The sequence below is a fragment of the Pieris brassicae genome, chromosome 7, assembly GCF_905147105.1.
Source record: "Pieris brassicae chromosome 7, ilPieBrab1.1, whole genome shotgun sequence".
NCBI classification, from domain to species: Eukaryota; Metazoa; Arthropoda; class Insecta; order Lepidoptera; family Pieridae; genus Pieris; species Pieris brassicae.
Window position 1 is genome coordinate 8,297,048 of NC_059671.1, and position 19,558 is coordinate 8,316,605.

Consider the following 19,558-nt stretch of genomic DNA (forward strand, 5'->3'; position numbering starts at 1 on the left):
CCAAATATATACTTACGAACACTTTGACTTAGTGTATCGTAGACGATAGGCCGGCCCGAGCAGCTTGGACCCTGTGACTCGTTACAAGGGAATCGTTGGGTAGTATTATTGTATTGCATTTCTCTTTTGTCATAGTCACTCAAGAATATATTTAATTAATTGAGCTAATGCCTATAATTGGAATATCAGAGTTTATTTAGGATGTTTCATATTTTACATTTTAGTGTTTAAATATCTAAAATTTACCTTAATTATATAGTAAATGGATTTTTGTATTATTGGTATATAGCTGTAAGTGAAAGGGTGTTGATAAACACAAATAATTGATTAATACAAAATATTTAAAAAATTGTACTGAGTGACTTTACGTGTAAACAGCGGGCCATGATAAAATGTTGAACTAAGCTAAATTTCTCTATGTGGTAATGTAATATTAATGTGATCGCCGAAAATATTTTTAACTGCTATATTTATAGTTATCGTAGAGCAATAAGTAAACATTCAGTCCGTTCATTCGTTCATTGAGCAGTACTCGTCAAACGTACAACCGCGACCGTACAATTGGCGCCAGTGCGCGTCACTGAGCGCGTTTCTCGTAAATAAATACGTTTCATGATGCATTTTAATTTTCTCACAAGAGTATATCGCGTGTAATGTATATAAATATTATGTATGTGTATCGAAGCCAACCTCTCCACGAAGTTAATTGATGCAGTAGACTCCGGTACTGCTCGCTACCACAACATGTTGCTTCTCTAGTCTCTCGCATTCGAACATCGCTTAAGAGCTTTTGTTATCGAGCATAATTATATCATATCCTTATAACTAGTTGTATTCGTATTATTCTTTCATTAGATCTCTGTTGTACCTGTGTGAAGTTTATATTCATTGTTCAATTACTATAAGAGAATTGATACGGTCCCGACGCGCCGCGTCCCACCAAAACTTAACATAGTTTCAACGACCAAATTTCCCAATGTTCCAATTTATCGTACAACTCGTATTGGCGACTTGTAACAATACTCTGCACTCTAAACTTAGTCACTTTTGTACCTTGATTGTACTTGAATACCTATAAGTGAGGAACGACTAATCCAATTCTGAAATATACTTAATTTAAATTTTAACAGACTGATAGCTGTGATTAAGAAAATATTTTTAATATTATCCAGTGAGTCGGATGAGAATATTTATTTTGTTAGTGGTTTCCTACTGCCAGCGACACGCGTGTATGCGACGTACTGCGCGTAGTTTACGTAAACTCACCCGTAGCGCGTAGCCGTAGCGCTTAGTAGGAGTGCGTCACCAAGCCCACCTTGTCATTGTGCAGGACCATCCCAATGAGTCTTAGTCAAACCAAACCGCATGACATCTGTACGAAGAGAGACTGATAACAATGTTAGGTATCCATTATTACCACCGATGTAGCCTGAACATTTCTTTTCCTTAACGTTGCATATCGTCGGACATGTCTTAATCGAATGAGTTCTCTGTATTCGTGATAACATTCGGAAGTTTTCTATTAAACAGTTTCAAGCTATTTGCACTAGATGCATTTATTGGTAGTGTGTGGCATCTCTCTAAAATTAATAAAAGTATTGGCGTTGTTTTTTATAATAAAGTATATTTTTCGGTACCACCTTTGTTTTTGAAAGTACAATGTAGTTTTATATAAAGCGTGTTGCAGTGACGTAAAAATAACAATATCAAAATAATAGTAAAGAATAAGTTTAGTGTTAGTTTTAAGCTGTCTCGTCTCGTAACAACCATGTAATAATCCTCTTTAATATTCGTACTTTTATCGGACATAATTGTAATAAGGCATTTTTCATAATTGAATATCAATAGGCTTAATATTAGAGGATTTTTTGTGCAAATCTCTGTGATGAGAAATTTATTCTAAAGATCTAGTATTAAACGATGATGAAACAGGTATTATGCAATATCTCGCGCGTTAGATAGATGTGTCGATTACAAAGTTTCAATATTTAGATATAAAGGGAATCTGTCGAAGGCGCGAGAAGTCCCCCCTTACGCTTGAATATTTTATTGTTACCTGTTTCATTGTGACAAAAAGTTGAACTTTTTCAGTCTTTTTTCGCGCAAATGGTTGTGTATTAAGTTTTTATGTAGTACAAATGTATTCGCAATTTGATTGCTGCTGTAGTGTTCCTTAAGTTCTTTTGTAACTATTCGGCATTTATTTGAAACTCGTTTAATATTCTCGATATCTCAAATTGTGTGTTTGTGAGTTGTCGTAAGGTTACGCCTAAGGGAGTAGGGTGAAATAAAGCACATCGTTTGTGAACGTGTCAGTTGTTCGCACGGAGGCCGACGCGGTCGCTTCGATTGCATAGTACGCTTTAAAAGAGCTGAGCGCAGTAATTGCGCAGGTTCGTGTATGTGCCTTGATGTAGAGGCTTGATGTTACAGCGATACTATGAGTCGGTCGTGTTCAGTCGATAAACCTCGCGTACCAAATAAGAGAGGCAGTCTCGGTTGCAGCCCGCGCGCGATTTGCGTCGGGACACTCGGCAGTATCTCCTTGTATCTATTACCTCATTCGATAACCTCACCTATGTATTAATATTAACTATTTATCGCCTCTCCCGTACTTATCAAACGCACTGCACTGTTATTTGGTACACCCACCTGTTTAACTTTTCTTTGGGTTATTTTTAATTAAGGTATATATCATGGACTATATCAGCATATAGCATAGTTGATATATTTTGATTGTTATTTTTCTGAAACTCTACCTAAAAGCAATGTATTTTACAAACAATGCAGGAGAACAATAATTATTATGTAAGTGTAACAGTTAGTGAATTTAAATGTGCTATTTTCCATTCCAGAACTCAACGATATCAATGTTCTTGTAATACTTATGTTCGGGTTTTAAAAAGATGTTATTATTGTATAATTATAACTAAACCTAATGTGATTGAAATGCAATGTTTAGAAGTATTTTATTCTTTATTTTTTACCATTAATAATAGTTAGTAGAGATCTATTTGAGAGTCTAATGTATCAATTATTTGTAAAGTTGGCTGTAACTAAGTAAAGGTTACGATAAGTAGAAATATTTTAATATAAACATTTGGAAAAAAATTTATGTAGATGACAAATAGTTGTTTTGATCATTATGTGAAGTGTTGTATGGTATTGTATTGGTATATGTTATATTAAGTGTAGGAAGGATAGGATAGACGTAGAGGAAAGGGAGTTGTAAGGTACGTTAGCGCAACGTGTACGCACAACGGCTGGGACGTGCACGCTCGCACGTACGCTCGTATGCTCGCCGCGGCGTCCCGTCCGTACACCCTCGACTCACTGCACAGCACTGCTAGGCTAATTCAGTTAACGAGTAATGATATTTTTCTTACATTTCATAAGAGTAACGTTTATAGTATATAGGCAATAATGTTTAACAAAAGTCCCTATGTAATCGAACTGACGACAGAAACGTATGTTATATTTGTGGCCTCTTTATAAATAAGATCTAAGTTACATTTAAAGAAAATTAATTTTGCTATGCACAGAAATGATACTCAATTAATTGCCAAAAAGTTATATGTATATTCATAGTTCAACAATATTTCTTTTGGGCATATTTACTTTGAATTTATGCAAAACTTAGATTATGAATAAGTAGGTTGTAGATTTTATGTAGAGTGGATGCATATATAATATATCTATATTTAATGTAAGTGAATTTGAGATGTATCAATTTCTTGTATTGTTCATAAGTTTAGATAATAAATGGGTTTAGCCATACTTCGGCTGGTTTGATATGTATGTTATCTGATTAATTGTAAAAAAAAATAAAAAAATATTTAAAAATTTGGTGTTTTATTTTTCCCCTTTCCCTATCCCATAAAAAGAAACGTCAATTTCGGAATTCGAAGTCCCTTAAACGCAACATTAAACTGGTAGAGGTGAACTGATGAAGCTAAGAAAACTATAAATTAATATATTTTAATAATACCTTATAAATGTAGATTAATACATTGTAGAAATGTAACCATTTAAAATCTTATTCTAAACATAACAGCCACGTTATCTTGTCTCTATTTTCCCAAGAGTCTCGAAAATATGCTTGTACCAGAAGTCTACGGTCTTCCCCCATGCTCCCAGAGTTGAAGCATCTAAATTCAGCACTTCTATAAACATTTTCACTATCACGTTCTTTAAGTCCTGAAAAAAAATATATTAAAAGGCTAAGGATCCTGTTTAAAAATCGAAATGTAGGCATTTTTTTGGGAAATATTCGTTTCAAAATATATAAAACAGTTATTTTTTTATTTAAAAAAATTACCGCTGAAGTGTACGTAATCCCGAATGACTAGCAAATTATTTATTTTTTCGTTATTATGAGATATCATGAATACATTGACAAATTAACCGCAACCGTCGGACACGTCTGGTATGGAATAAAATCTTTAAAAACCTGTTTCTTACGTTAAAATGTTCCTGCTGTATTTTCCGTCTTCCATGCGAGTCGCCTAATTTATTCATCATGGCGGCCACCACTTCCGGTTGGTTGAGATTTGTGACCGCCATATTAAGTGACGACATGAGGTTGATCACGTGAGCCTTGAACTGGGGGTTTTGAGGGTAATCTTCTTCAGAGGAGTTTTTAACCATTTTAAAGAATTCTTTTGTGTCAGGATATGCTTGAAATAATCTGTAAATACAATAGGAATGCTGAATTAGGGAAAAGTATTAATGTTTCGTTTGTTTTGCTAAACAAAAATAATTATCCAGTGGCGTTATGACCCTAAATACGTCTTGGCCTCTGATTGCGTCCGTTTTTTTGATAAAAATTTCATAGGTAGATGACAAGTAGGTTATCAGGACTTCTGTTTGAGACATGTCGCCAATTTGAGATATGCCGGTTACTTGGCGATGTTTTACTTTACTGTATGACCCAGTGTTAGATTCATTCGTAGACTGGTATTCCATTGGTGCTCGGCATGGATTCGAACGACCGAGAGTCGCACGCTGATGTCAACATGATTGTTCCCAAAAGTTTTGAATAATGTGAATAGAATTTTATTTTTGTTTACATTTCTAACTACTCGACTAGTAACTCGACAAAAAATCTACTTAGGGTGCCCAATTAGGATTTAAATGTAGATAACAATAAATAAACTATTTTCAGGCATAAAGAATACAAATGAATAATTTAAATTTTAAACCTCTTGAAATTATGAGTTTGTGAATCAAGGAAACGATTTTAGTTTTACAGTACAGTTTTTTTCTTACCTCCTCAACAATTCTGTTCCATTGGTGATAGAGTCTGCATAAACAGGTGCCCAGGATTGTTGGACAGCATATATTTCTCTTTTCGATAGACCTGATTTCGGGTTGACAACGTCTGGATCCCCGCCCCACCATAGGTAGCTTAACCAGCCACCCATTTTGAACTGTAACAATCGTAAGTAAAATAAAATTCTACGAGGTAAGCACTTCGGTAACATAATTCGTGGAAGCAAGTATGTAATGGTTCAATGACAATGTTATTAACATTCGACTTAAAGGCTTAGTGGCTGAGCCGTACAACAATTGCCATAAGCGACCATCTACCTGAGTTGTATCGATATTTATATAAAACCATACAGTGTGTATTACAGGCGATATTAATCTTAACTCGAATCTTGCCAGACCTATGTACACGTTTACATACTAAGCAATATTTCCTAGCTATTTGTCTGCAAACAACCATACTCTAAGTCAAATGGTTTAAATTACCTTTTAAGATATATAAAGGCTCGATGATTGACATATGAAACTGAACTTTTTAGATTGGATCTATGGTGAACTTATTTATATTCTTCTAATTTATTCGTACAGTAAGGTTCAGTCACACTTAGCGTTACGTCTCGCCTCTAAAGCTTTTAACGAAGTATACAGAATATTTCTAAAATAACAACTTAGAAGATCGAGCTGCTTTTACAATACGAGATTTGATATAAAGCGCTATTTTTAGGTTCCCAAATGTTTTAAGACGCTATTGTCTCTTACCCGTTGTCCAATTTTAATTTTCTTCAAAATAACGAAAGCGGAGAGCAATATGAATGTTGAACAAAGATAGAAAAATAACATTGTTCAACAACTGCACGTTACCGCAAAATAAGTAAGACTGGACTCTATGGAAACTCTTACAATGGTTTTCTTATCGTATTTGCTGTCTCCCAAGACATAAATAAATACAGTGTCTAAATAATTACTCGATGTTACTCATTCGCTATTTATGTTGATGTTATTTGATAAGATTGCGGTGTACCGCGGTAACCTGAACTAAATTGTTATTAAAGAGCTTTTCTTTCATATATCATTGATATTTTTAATACAAATTGACAACTCTGTCTCTACATGCAATTGCAATGACTTTAATAAAAAATATATGCGCTACTGATGATAAATGTTTAAGGCATAAATCTAAATTTCTGAATAAGATTCAGCTGTGTCAATATAACCCACAAAATCTCCTTTTGATTCCTTCTTAAGTACAGATTCGTTTTACTTAGTGTTCGTTATTGAGGCTTTATAAATGAACGTATTATGAAACGTACGAGTATCTACGTTTTTTTATGTTACAACGGACATTAAGCTCACCTGATGTTAAGGACCTATCCGGTCGACAAACTCCAAAAAAGTAAATTGTTTTTTCCATTTTTTTGTCTTCGTTTCTTTAAGTAGGGTTAATGGCAAAAATATATGGGGGTGTTGAGTAATTTATGTATTTTTTTATGAAAGATCGATACACGATATAAATAACTTAGTTAGAACATGATTTTGAAATATACATTATATATTTTATCGCAAGCCAAGTAATCTATTTCAGAAAAAAATTGATAAAATTACATTTGATTGTTTTACATAACTAATTGTTATGACGGGCCGGCGCGCCTCGGTGCTCCAGCTCTCCACGCACCACAGTCCACCCTGAAACACTGACACAGCAATTCGTGCTGGGATAGGGCCTTAAGTGATACCGCCGCCGTGGACTCTCACACAGGAGGCTCGTAAGCGCGCTGAATTTTAAGATTTGGTTTAGAATCGATTACGTCAATTGAAGTCTAACTTATTATTACCTCAGATACTCCAAGTGTTCAAAAAACCGAACCAGTTATTAAGTAGTTTTTTTACATAATGGACAGTCTTTGGATCCTGTTCAGGATCTGCCAGTGAAGGATCTCATTGCATTTATATTAAGTAATCAAAAACATTATAGTTTTGAACTAAATGAATATTACCGGGCAATATGTATGTTGTAAACATCAATATTTGTTCTGTCATGCAACCAAATGAGGGTTGTCGAAGCACTTAAAATGTCATGCACTATTTTTTATGTGTTGTTCATCGAATAAAACCACAAAAACAATATTATAATTCGTTATTTTCATTAAGTAAATTGGTGCTCCCCCGACTAGCGCCTCCGTCGCTTAATGACGCACAATGTTTAACCTGGAGGTTCGAAAAAGTTATCAATAAAACTGACACAACTATGTCCCATGCTCCATTGAACACGCCTTCAAACGCGAGGTATTCGGAAAAATACATATAAAGCAATGATAGTCTAAATTGTTTTGGCAAGATTGTTTCATTATTATTTTATTTATTTCGTAATCCTACAGCTAGCATAAATTATACTGTATAAGAAAAAACAATTATACTAAAGATATAGCCAAAGATGAAATACATAATGTATACAAAAATGTTCTTACAATATTACTAACCTACATAGGAATAATAATTAAATGAATTTAAAATTTTTGGCCCCTGTGGCAAGTGTACCTTTAATGCTGGCAGTATTTCCTCGCTGTATTGGGATATAAAGTCTACATTATATATAACCCCCGCGGAATTTTCCGCATATTCTGGCATTATAGAGAGTTGTTATATGGAAACGTCAAATTGGACAATAAAAATACCAAATGATGCTTTCTTTTATTGTTCTAAAAGGTTAACAGACCTATACATTAACGGCTTGCTAATTAAACTTTGAGCAGTGTTGTTCTAGTGGCTCCAGTGTGCGGCTCTCACCCCCGAGGTCGTACATACGATTCCCGGCTGGATACGGTGTGTCAGGCACAGAAAGCTGATCACCTACTTGATTTTTAAATTGACAAATGATCATGAAACAGACGTAGAAATCTGAGACAAAAATCCGACCTAAAAAAGGTTGTAGCGCCAGTATTTTATTTTAATTAAGTGGTACTTGGAAACTTCTAGAATACGACGACCAATCAATATGACTCTCAGCGTGTGTAGGATAATTGAAAATTGATTGAACCCGGTAATGATATTAACCCGTTCGTGGTAACGCTTTATGTCAATTGAACACTTATTTGTCCCCACCCACGCCACACTGTTTATAGACATTGCAAACTTGTGGCAATTCGATACCCGGGCCTTTGTTAATTGAACTAAAGGTCCAACGATCACATGTGACATTAGTAAAGTATTTTTGAGTATTCATCGTTTTTTTATTTATGTCTCACTCAATGAATGTGGAAAGATAATTTCAGTTTAACATCGGACGTCGAGACAGAATACGAAATTCCACCCTTATCACCTCAAAGTCCGTTGTTCCACAACTGAGCATTATATAAGGCAGTTTTTTTCAATTGTTAAATGCCGGTAACGCACTCGCGAGGTCTCTGGGATTGAGAGTGTCCATGGGCGGTGGTATCTCTTAACATCAGGTGAGCCTCATGTCCGTTTGCCCCCTGTTCTATGGAAAAAAATGATATATGTATATTGTCTGACATTAGTTGATACAGCCTTATAGAAAGTTTATGAATCAATGTATGCTACTTAAGTGGAAAAAATATAACAAGAACAGACTGCGTTCCCCTTAATCGAGACTGTAAGTTATTAAACACTTTCTTATGTTAAATATCCTTTTTAGTACGTAAGGCCAGTTTTAAATTACTTATTACTCATAATCTCTAATGATGTCTTTGTGTAGCAACATAATTTTATACAAGCAAAATGTACGCCACAATTAAGTTTTCCAGATCGCACGAGAGCTTTTATGGTAAGATTCGGTACTGTAACATTCAGCCACAGCGATGCCGATGACAATTTTGTGTGCAATGAAGTGATCGTGTATACTTGATTTATTCGAAGGTAACGTGAACTATGCAGAAATCCAATAGAGTTTTGAGTTACGGAAGGCGCTTAGTATATCGAAAACGTATAGGATATAGTTCGAGCTAATTCGACTCTTTCACTAACTTTTAAAAATCGCAAGTTTTTATTAAATATTTTTTAGTAAAATTTCTTCAAATGTTCTTCAAATGGGATGTAGGTAAATTGTACCCGCATACTTTAAGATTGATATTTCCATGTTAATAATACTCTTTTAAAGGTCGTTCCATGCTTATATGTAAATACTATAATCAAAGATCTAAAATTTTCTTTTATTTGGCACCTCTATCTACATATTCTCCCCTATCCTATATTTAAAAAATACAATCAACACTTACACAATACAAATACAAAACATAAAATGCACATGCATTCGTAAACTGTTCTGAGCCGTAGGACTTGTCACTAGCAATAGAAATGTTAAAACATTGGTGAAAACGGCCAGTTGTCATTATGCATTTGAATGCTACTTAAATAAATTAATATGGTATGTATGTGCCCTTATAACATGTAAATATTATGATTGCCATACACGACACACATTGTTTGCAACGTAATTGGCTCTCAAAACAAGCTATTGTTTATCGCTACGTTTTACGTATTTGAAGTTTGAAGAAATGCGCTTATTTCGCGTAACGAAGTTGTTCTATACTTTCTTTACATAAATAATGGTTTGTTGATCACAGTACATTGAATTTTTTCATGTGATGAATGGTTTAATGGTTGCAGTTTACAATATCCTTGTAAACACTGAAGTATTTCCGAACCAATTCGACTTAGGATCCTTCAAAAATAGAGCGTACCAATTCTTAAAAGGCCGGCAACGCACTCGCGAGCCCTCTGGTATTGAGAGTGTCCATGGGCGGTGGAATCACTTAACTTCAAGTGAGCCTCCTGCCTGTTTGCCCCTTGTTGTATAATTAAAAAAAAACAAAAAAAATCTTGGCGATTAAAATGAGTAGCAGAGTTTCTTGCCAGTTCTTATAGCCCGCTCTACGCCACTTTTATTTGGTAACTGGTAGTACAAGTAGATCTAGATCATTTTTTTGTTAATATTGACGTTCATAAGTGTACATAGTTAATACGAATAAATAAAATTAGATTAGCTATGCCTTGATTACTAATCAGCCATCTAAATTTGCGTAATTAAATGTTATACTCATTATGCGTTTTATAATCAATGTAGTCGTATTATGAAATAATGTGACGTATAGCGGAGAATGATGAATCTGGTGAAATAAATAAAAATGGTATACAGAGCTATTTTTTGTGAATAACTTAAAAATTAAAATACGACAAAAAGAGCGAATCACAGACTTTTTATGTTGCAGCGTTAAGTCCATGGGCAGAGCATTTAACTATTCTAAAAAACTTTAAATATATACGATATAAATTTCTCATAAATACTTTCATAGCTACAAGTAGGTATACGTATAAAAGTAATGCAGAATTTGTATCAGCATAATACACAGACCAAACAAGCATCAGAAATACAAACATGTTGATTTTGATTAAACACGTCAGTTAACGTTATGTTTAATACAAATGTTAATTGGAAGCGTTTAGTGCTTATGTGTTAAATATCACTTGTAAAATATAACACTACAATACTGAGGACGCTCTAAGCCTATTCCTAATTCACATAGCGAATAAAACATTAAAAGTTTTCATCAAGATATATAGAAAAGTGGTACGGAACATTGCCGCTACTATACACAAGTGTTGGGGGTTTTCGTCTGGTGTCATGGCTGGTGGCATGGGTGTCATATTGTTGGCTTCTTGGTCTTGGGTTCATATATTGGCCAAAAATTAGACGAACGTTGATATGCAAAAAAGTGTCAGAACATTACTACAGCAGACGCACATTTGTGATACTCTGGTGGTCTTGGACATCCGTACTTTAATAGTATATAAATAATGAAACAGAACAGTGCAATAGTGTGTACACACACGCCGTAATTCTTCTGCATACAATAAAGCTAGTCAGCTTTATAGTGAATTTTAATTTATCTATTGAGTCTCAATAAAGAATAGCTGTCGTGACCGAAGCGTCCTGTAGAACGGTTGTTCCTTCAAAGCTTATATAAAATTCTCGTGTCACAATGTTCATTCCCATACTCCTTTATTCTTATGAAATTTTTTATGCATATTCAGTAAGTCTGAGAAACGGCTACTATCTATATTTCAAACCCCTAAGTGATCAGATTTTTTTTCCAGACAAAACATTTGTTTTTACTTTTTTATGATACAACATACAAAAATACATACTACTCCTTTACGATCAACTCCTATTTTTAATTATAGTAGATAGGTTATTTTTATTAAACTATAAAAATGTTTCCTATATAAATTATATACATGGCAAGACGACGTTTGCCGGGTCAGCTAGTAGCTTATAATATCAATATAAAGAAGTGTTTGGATTATTACATATATTAAATAAAACATTTCATGCAGTACTCTTTTTTTCTTGAATACTACAGTTCTCAAATGTATAAACATGATAGAAAATTATATATAACGAAAATTACCACATAGTCGTCAATGACCTGTTCCACGAGAACAAATTACAGTTTGGCGTCTTCTACAGAAATATAAATATTGAACAGATGTCGTGTGTATATAGAATGTAGCTAAATTATCTTCGAAGAGAGGAACATCGTTTCGTCTCCAATTATAATTAATATAACCAATTTTGTATTGTCATATATTTGGACCAATTTTAATAATAGCAAAAATACATATCATTTTTCGTATTTGTTATTATTAATCGATTTTTAAAAGCCAAAAAGACGGTTTCTATGCCACGTGTATTATTCACTATATTGATTGATCTTTAAGCCATTTTATGAAACTGATAAAAGAAAAGGAATCCTGGCACTACAAATCATGTAAAGATGGCATTTACAGATATAGTGGGAATTAAATCTTTTCAGTCAGTGCATTCGAATCAATGTCAAATTGGCAGTTTTTCCTCCAAATTTAGATGTCATATTCTATGATTTAATCAAGATGTCCTGGGAGATTTTAGGACGTACCTATATATACAGGATTTTTTTAGCGCACGATCACGATACATACACACGATTCTATACAATTAATATTAAGCCTAAAACAGAACCAACAAATTAATCCAAATATTTTAATATGCGTTATAACTGAAATCAAATTATATTTTACATTTTATACTACTTGAATGTATTTTTGATGCATATTTGAAATTACCGCTCAAACCGAGTGTACAAAAACAAACTTTAAGAGTTTTTAATCGATATTTAGAGGTATTTAAAGTTCCCATTCCGTTTGAGTAGGCATCACTGCTTCGAATACCGGCTTAACACTTATCATGTCTTACGCGTGTACACTTGCCTTTAAAGAAAAATTATCAAAAAAATATTAAAATTTACTCTTAGGTGCCAGTATCAGTAGTAATTGACTAATACATAAAAGATGCAGAAATATGCGCTGAATACACATACCTAATCAAATGAATACAAATATCTAATTTCTTATTTAATTATACGCTTAGTGAGCATTTCAAGCAAAGCATTTGATAAGAAAATCGATAACAAACGCATTCGCTGTTATGAGTTATATAGAGTTGTTAAAAATGATTTGCTCATTGGTCTCATACATTTTTAAGTTAACTTGTATCTATCCTGAATCGATAACAGAATGAAGACTTATTCTACAAAGAAAACACGAAAACGCCTGATCCAGAGATAATACTTATTTGGCATTATATTTTGTGCAACTTCTTTAAGTGTTGGCGAATTTTGTTATGCGTGTATTTAGCTTGTGGTACAGGAGAACGTACATACAATTCAACATTCAAAATCATTTATTCATATAGGAAACACAATGTACACTTATGAACGTCAAAAACAGAACTAAAATGCTTCTAATGATACATTTACTGCCAATCCTCAAATTAAGAACTCGTAATAAATTCTCCGCCACTCTTTTTAATCGCCATTTTTTGTTTTTCACAACGTTTGTAAGGAGCTGCAACCATTACACCACGTTCCACATGACATCTTAAGTATGTATCATATGTTACTTAAAATGGGATGGGTTTGGTCTTTTTTTGATAACTTAATAACGAACACATTACTATAGTTTTAGCACGAAAGTGGCTAAAATTATTGCAGCTGTAGCTGCTTGTTTATTAAAATAAATTTCGAATTAAATAATTATTTTTCGTTCAATAGTTCGATAATACTACTACGAAATTAATGCTGGCAAAATGGAGGAACACATTTGTTGATTGTACGAGTATGTTTAATATCCAAATTAATAGAAACTATACAATGAGACTGAACACCTGGTCCAAATAGTTTTACTTAAGAATTTAAAGAACATGTTGTTAATTAATTTTTGAATAGATAATTGTAATTAATGGATTATTTAATCATAATATAACGCGATAACACTATAAATAGTTTAAGCATTTACGATAACATTATTTAAAGCAAATTAATGTTGATTAGTAAAATAATGTGTATATCTGATAAATAACAACTATTTATTAAATAAAAGAACTTGGAAAAGGTTTTTACGCATTATATAATACTTATTTATTACATTATTAATAATTTTGATATAAATAATACTTTCAAAATCTCTTTCCAGTAATATAAACATAAATGTTGCCGTGACACTTTCACGAACACTCATAACGCCCATTTATTACAAAATAAATAACTGGTTTGTCTGCGCCTGGTTTGCATATAATATGTAAACCCTACAAATATTTAAAATGACGAATTTTCGCCGGCTTTTACGTCTCATTAAAAATATTATAAATTTAAGAAATGTTAATTTACTGACAGATATCTAAAATTATCAATAAAATAAATGTTAAACTTGAATTGAGGTCACGTTTTAAGAAATCTTAAAGCTCTTTATTATCAAAAAACCAGAATTAAGTGATCATAAACACGACCATAATCTACAGATTAAAACTATTTTACGTAAATGTCAATTCCAATGACGCTGAATTTCATATGAACTATATTAATAACGTGATTAAAAGTACGCATTTTAGTTATGCAATTTACAAGAACCCACCTTTACGTACGAGCACTAAATCCTTTTTTCATCACAGTTTTGACAGTACATAAACTTTTACATAATTCGTTTTTTAACTTTTCCGCGTAATTAAAACGTTAAAGAATATGAAACGTGCGCCAATGCCGATGATATGTACAGAACTGAATTCTCAGTTCTGTTTTCACTTAACACCCGCCCGCCCTGGGCCCTTAGGCTGTTTAGCCCTGCACTCCTAATTCTTAAGATGAAAACAAACTATTAATTCTGTTAGCCTTATCAGAAATAGCGGTTATATATGTAAATAAAGTAGAACCGTATTAAAGTACACATTTATAAATACTAGATTTACCAAATATTGAATTTATGGCATATTGTTTTTGTGTCCTTGTATGTTGTAAGTGAGAAGGCCTACGTCCTTGAAGTCGTAGGTTATATCCCCGTCTGTCCACCAATGGACTTTTCTGTCTATGTACGCATTTAACATACGCTCGAACGATGAAGGAAAATATCGTGAGGAAACCGACTTGCCTTACACCCAAAAAGTCGTCGGAGTGTTTAACACACAGGAGACTGATCACCTACTCGCCTATGAGATGGACAAATTATCATAAAACAGATATAGAAATCTGAGGCTCTAAAAACTGGTATTCTAAGTCCCGTAACTCTCAACAGTCACTTGTTCCAACTAATATACCTGGGACACATATTTTTACTGATTGCTCGTAACAATTCTTTCGCCGGCTATTCAACTTAAGACCGTCAGAGCATTGAACAAACTAAAAAGTTGCTACTTAAATTGTAGTATCTCAATAAACGGTACAATTAAGGATACGCTTTTTGCTGGCTAAAATAAAACAACTGCCTTTATACGTATATCTGCCATAGTAAATCTTATGAGAAATCTATTCGTATTGACAATAATAAGATACAAATAATGTTTTTATTATTATACTATGACCTTCTCAGTTTTACACCTTGAACGCATCTTTGGACGTTCAATTTCATAGTGTCATTGGATTAGGGACTTACTTTTCTTCTTTCTTAAAAAAGTAACAGAATATTATTCTTTTCATTTAACTAATAAATATTATGTATGTATATAAAATTTTCATACCTTCATATAAAATTTCCATCTACTCAGCCCTTTCAAATAGAGAGTACTAAACGATATATACGTTCCCCAAGGGGTTTCTAAGTCTGCGAGGCACGCGTGGCATCTTGTAGTCTACATAAAGTTGTCTTTAAGCTTATGACATTACTTCCGTGTCAAGGTTGTGAGGCGCGCCGTATCTTCCATATACGCCGTATATTCCGTATATACATATATACACTAAGTACTATGCGTGTATATACGTATATTCACAGTTAGTTTAATTGTTTTATGGGGCAGGGTGTAAACGTACAGAAGTGATAAATTTTGTCACTACATATTTGATATTTTAATGTAAGACTTTTTTTAACTTATGTAGAAACGAAAGCCAATCTGCCAATCGTATGCTCCTAAATACGGGGAAACGGCCTTTGCTCACTTAACCAGGCGGCATAGCATGTGAATGCTGAGGCAATTAAACTTCTTGACACAACAGGAATAAAAAGCCTAAAAAGAACCAAACCTTTTGATTTAATCTACCTAGTGTAGTGAATATAAGTGCGAGTGAGATATCTCGGACACATGAATATAGCGTCAAAACATTATAGAACACTAAGTCACATATTAGCCATAATTATTGTTTGGGCTAGATTGTAATAAATGTAATTTAGATTTTTCTCCCATAACATATAATGCCAACAAATCAGAAATTATCAAGTTAGTTATTAAGTTTAAAAAAAAATATAATAAACGAGTGTAGATATGGGTTTGCATCATGCCATATTGGGGATAACGGGACTCTTGACTCAGAAAGGAACATGGACAATTTATAATGATAAGTGTGAATCACCGCGTTTAGCAAGGGCAGTTGTATAGAAAATACCTGATGTATTTATTATCGTTTATTGTCTCTGAACTATCAACAGTATGAAAATTATCAATACAAAAAAATCTTTTATTTTGAAACCTAACCTATTTAAGATTTTTTTTCCATATTTAATAAGAAACAGTATATTAATTATTTCGTAAATAAAACTTTTTTATCGAATATTAACGATTCCCTCGCGGATAGTTGCGGAAAAGCACTAGAAATTTCGAGTTATTGAAATTAATGTATTTCGCAAATGTAATGTAGTACGTAAACCAAAGATCATTTCTGTAGATAGCAAAAATAGTGTTTTATTCTTTTGTGTTCATAAAGGTTTACGGAAACAATTAAAAAGGTCTTCAGAAAAACATAAACTATTCACTCAAAGTATTCCTGTAATTCATAAATCGACACATACGTTTATCTAAAACTGGAAATTGGAATTTGAAGAAATACAAGTTTAATCTGTGCGATAAATATTGATAAGCTAATCTGTAAATGGAATTTATTAAGACCGATCTTGTAGAATATATGTAGCAGAAATGGAGTAATATCCATGTGTTCCTATCAATTGTCTTTGGTAATTGGTATGTCAAAGCTGTTCTTTGGCTACGATCTACAAAGGATCGGACCTAGGAGGCTCCAGCTCGACTACTTTAATATTTATATTGCACCGTGTATTGGCAATACTAAATATTGTATTCACATTAAAATAATCAGATTTTAAGGCAGGACAATATTAAAGCCCTTGTAGACTGCGGCCTTGTTTGTACAAATTTGAATAGTAACAATAATAATTAAATATTAATGAAAAGAAAATCAAAACACATTTTAAAAGTTTCGTCCATGTGGCAATGTACCGTTAACACTTAAGTGTTCCTCAGTGCATTGTGATACTTATTCTTTGATCGAGGAGAGCATCAGCTCCGTGTCAGTGTCTACCGGGCGCCAAGTTAAATCCTTAATTAGCGCCTTTACACTTACACCACACGGCCCAAGAGTCTCTGCTCCAAAGGGAACAAAGCAAGAAATAACATAATTCATATATATGTCACATGTTCCTCGTGTATGTGAAACTAACTCGACGGAGTCGCTTTAAGCCTTCGTACTCTTAGGTATTCGACTGGAGACTTGTTTTTGATCTACGAGAATTTTATTTAGCTAAGTCAACACGAATCCTTACCCTTAAATCCTTTGGGTGACACTTTTAGATTACCACGCAAAATAAATTACGCAGTAGTCAATGTGTAACAGGACGCAAACGGGCAGGAGTCTCACCTGATGTTAAATGATACTCATGGACACTCATATTACCAGAAGGCTGTCCAGTGTTTTGCTGGCATTTTAAGAATTGGTGCGCTCTTTTCTTAAAGGACTCTAAGTCGAATTGGTTCGAAATTATACGTCAGTGGGCAGCTGCTTTCGCAAAGAGGCACCTTAAGAAACGCTTATTATTAGTTGATAGTTGTGGAACGATGGACGCCGAGGTAAAACAGCTATGCTATTTTGTTTTCTGCCTTGACGTCCGATGATAAAACTAAGCTGTAGGAACAATATAAACCATTTATAATTTTGAAATAAAGAAATATAATGCAAGTTCCTTGAATTTGGTAAATATCAAGCGCGAATAAATGACTGTATTCAGTAGTCAGCGTGAACGCGCCATGATTGGTAAATCAATGCTAAGTAGTGTTAACGATCTATTGTCTATGGGTGCCCCGTGAGGTGACTGCCGATAAGTGCAGTCGGCATATTAATAAAATTATTAATGTAAAATATCGTAATATATTATAAAATGAAATACCTCGGCTACGCTTGACTGAACATGAACCAAATTCGTTGAAGATCCCGCCAAAATATCCATGCGGGCGAAAGTTTGTAAATAAATATGGAATCCAATAAATTTTACGAAAATTCACAGTACAATTGGTCAAAGTTTTCCAGGACTGGCTTGAACAAAATTCAATTTAAAAACCCTAGATTGACCACCAGTCTTAAATTTTATATACAATCTATGAAATGGCGTTTATTTGCCTAAGCACTAAATTATTATGTTCTTGTTATATTCCGATCTTTATACAGCCCCGGTTACAATAGACGAACGAACACGTTTTAATAATGAAATTGCTGCATCAATTTAGTTATGTCTATCGTTGTAATATTAGTTAACCAAATTCGTTTCCTTGGTTTACAGATAGCAAAATGTATAGTTAAATTTCAACATATGGATGTAGGTATAATAGTTATTAAATTATTATGTATAATAACTGGCATTTTCGATTTTGTAGCAGGAAAATAGATGCTCTGGAAATATGGTTTTGGTGGCGGATTCTTATGATGGTCTGGACAGATAAGGATAATAATGTGTATGTATGTAACCATAATAAGACGGTTACAGGTAAAAAATCGTCTCTCGACACTTTGTTACCAGCGGATCCCGAGTTTCTTTGACTATGTAACACGCAGAGATCCAGAAAATATAGAAAAACATGTGACTGACATTGTGGAGTGCACCAGACCTCCCCTTACTCGCTGGCTCTAGTAAAGGTCCTAACAGGTCGCACCACTTTCCAGGCGCTGGGCTTGCCAAAAACGAGGGAGAGTGGAGGAAGTTGTAACTCATAATATCATTTATTTAACGATGGTGTATAAATAAAACGTAATAGTTAAAAAAATATTTTTATATCGTAACATATATTTTTTGCAGTATCAAAAAAATCATTATTAGATCAGTCGAAACTAGGGAATGCAATCCCGACTCGAGATCGTGAATTCGAGATCCCGCGGGATTAGAAATATCAATCCAGCGGGATCCTGAAATTTTCGGGATCTTAGTTTAAAAAAAATTTCACGTGACTGAATACGATGAAAACTGCATGTTTGCGATAGTGAGGTTAATTAAAATAAAATATTATTTGAAAGAAAACAAAAGCCTTTATCCTTTAATATTACGAACTAGACAACTAACAATTTTAATTACATGAACATAATCAAAACAAAAGTAGGTATAGCTCAAGGAGATTAAAATTGGTGATTTTGAAAGTAACTTCCAAAAAAAGAGTATCTTCTAAAGTGTCTCAAGAGTGCTATCTGCTAACCGGCATCTAATGTCCATTGCAATGTACCCTATGTAATGTGCAATGTCGCGTGAAGCGTCCCGAGCTGATGTGTGTAGAATCGCTGACCATTGCAGCCCAATCCCGTCAATCTCGAACGGGATCTCGTCATATTATGCTTCGGGATTGATCCCGAAAAATTACACGGGATCTCGCGAGATCGGGATTGCATTCCCTAGTCGAAACACAGTCAAACATGAATTTTACATAGCGAATTACGTCCGTCAAGTATTGGTTTAAGTCAATTCGATAATATCACTTAGACAGCTC

The 19,558-nt window shown here is 33.7% G+C and overlaps 1 protein-coding gene across 2 annotated transcripts; it reads right to left on the minus strand.

Annotated features, from left to right (window-relative positions):
- Positions 1 to 3,959: 3,959 nt before the first annotated feature.
- Positions 3,960 to 14,388, minus strand: LOC123711619 (globin-like). 2 transcript variants are annotated; one of them, XM_045664249.1, is made up of 4 exons: positions 14,233 to 14,388; positions 5,269 to 5,429; positions 4,462 to 4,687; positions 3,960 to 4,197 (listed from the first exon to the last, which is right to left on the minus strand). In XM_045664249.1, the coding sequence occupies exons 2-4, from the start codon at positions 5,421 to 5,423 to the stop codon at positions 4,060 to 4,062; spliced, it is 519 nt and encodes a 172-aa protein (XP_045520205.1). In that variant the 5' UTR covers positions 5,424 to 5,429; positions 14,233 to 14,388; the 3' UTR covers positions 3,960 to 4,059. The 2 variants fall into 2 exon arrangements, with proteins under 2 accessions (XP_045520205.1, XP_045520204.1); XM_045664248.1 differs by lacking the exon at positions 14,233 to 14,388 and adding an exon at positions 6,028 to 6,181.
- Positions 14,389 to 19,558: the final 5,170 nt, after the last annotated feature.

Excerpts from the sequence above, each read along its gene's own strand:
- LOC123711619 (XM_045664248.1), bottom strand. The coding sequence starts at position 6,108 with ATGTTATTTTTCTATCTTTGTTCAACATTCATATTGCTCTCCGCTTTC. Across the intron at positions 5,430-6,027 it reads AAATTAAAATTGGACAACGG|TTCAAAATGGGTGGCTGGTT; the intron begins GTAAGAGACAAT and ends CGATTGTTACAG. Across the intron at positions 4,198-4,461 it reads TACAGCAGGAACATTTTAAC|GACTTAAAGAACGTGATAGT; the intron begins GTAAGAAACAGG and ends ATTTTTTTTCAG.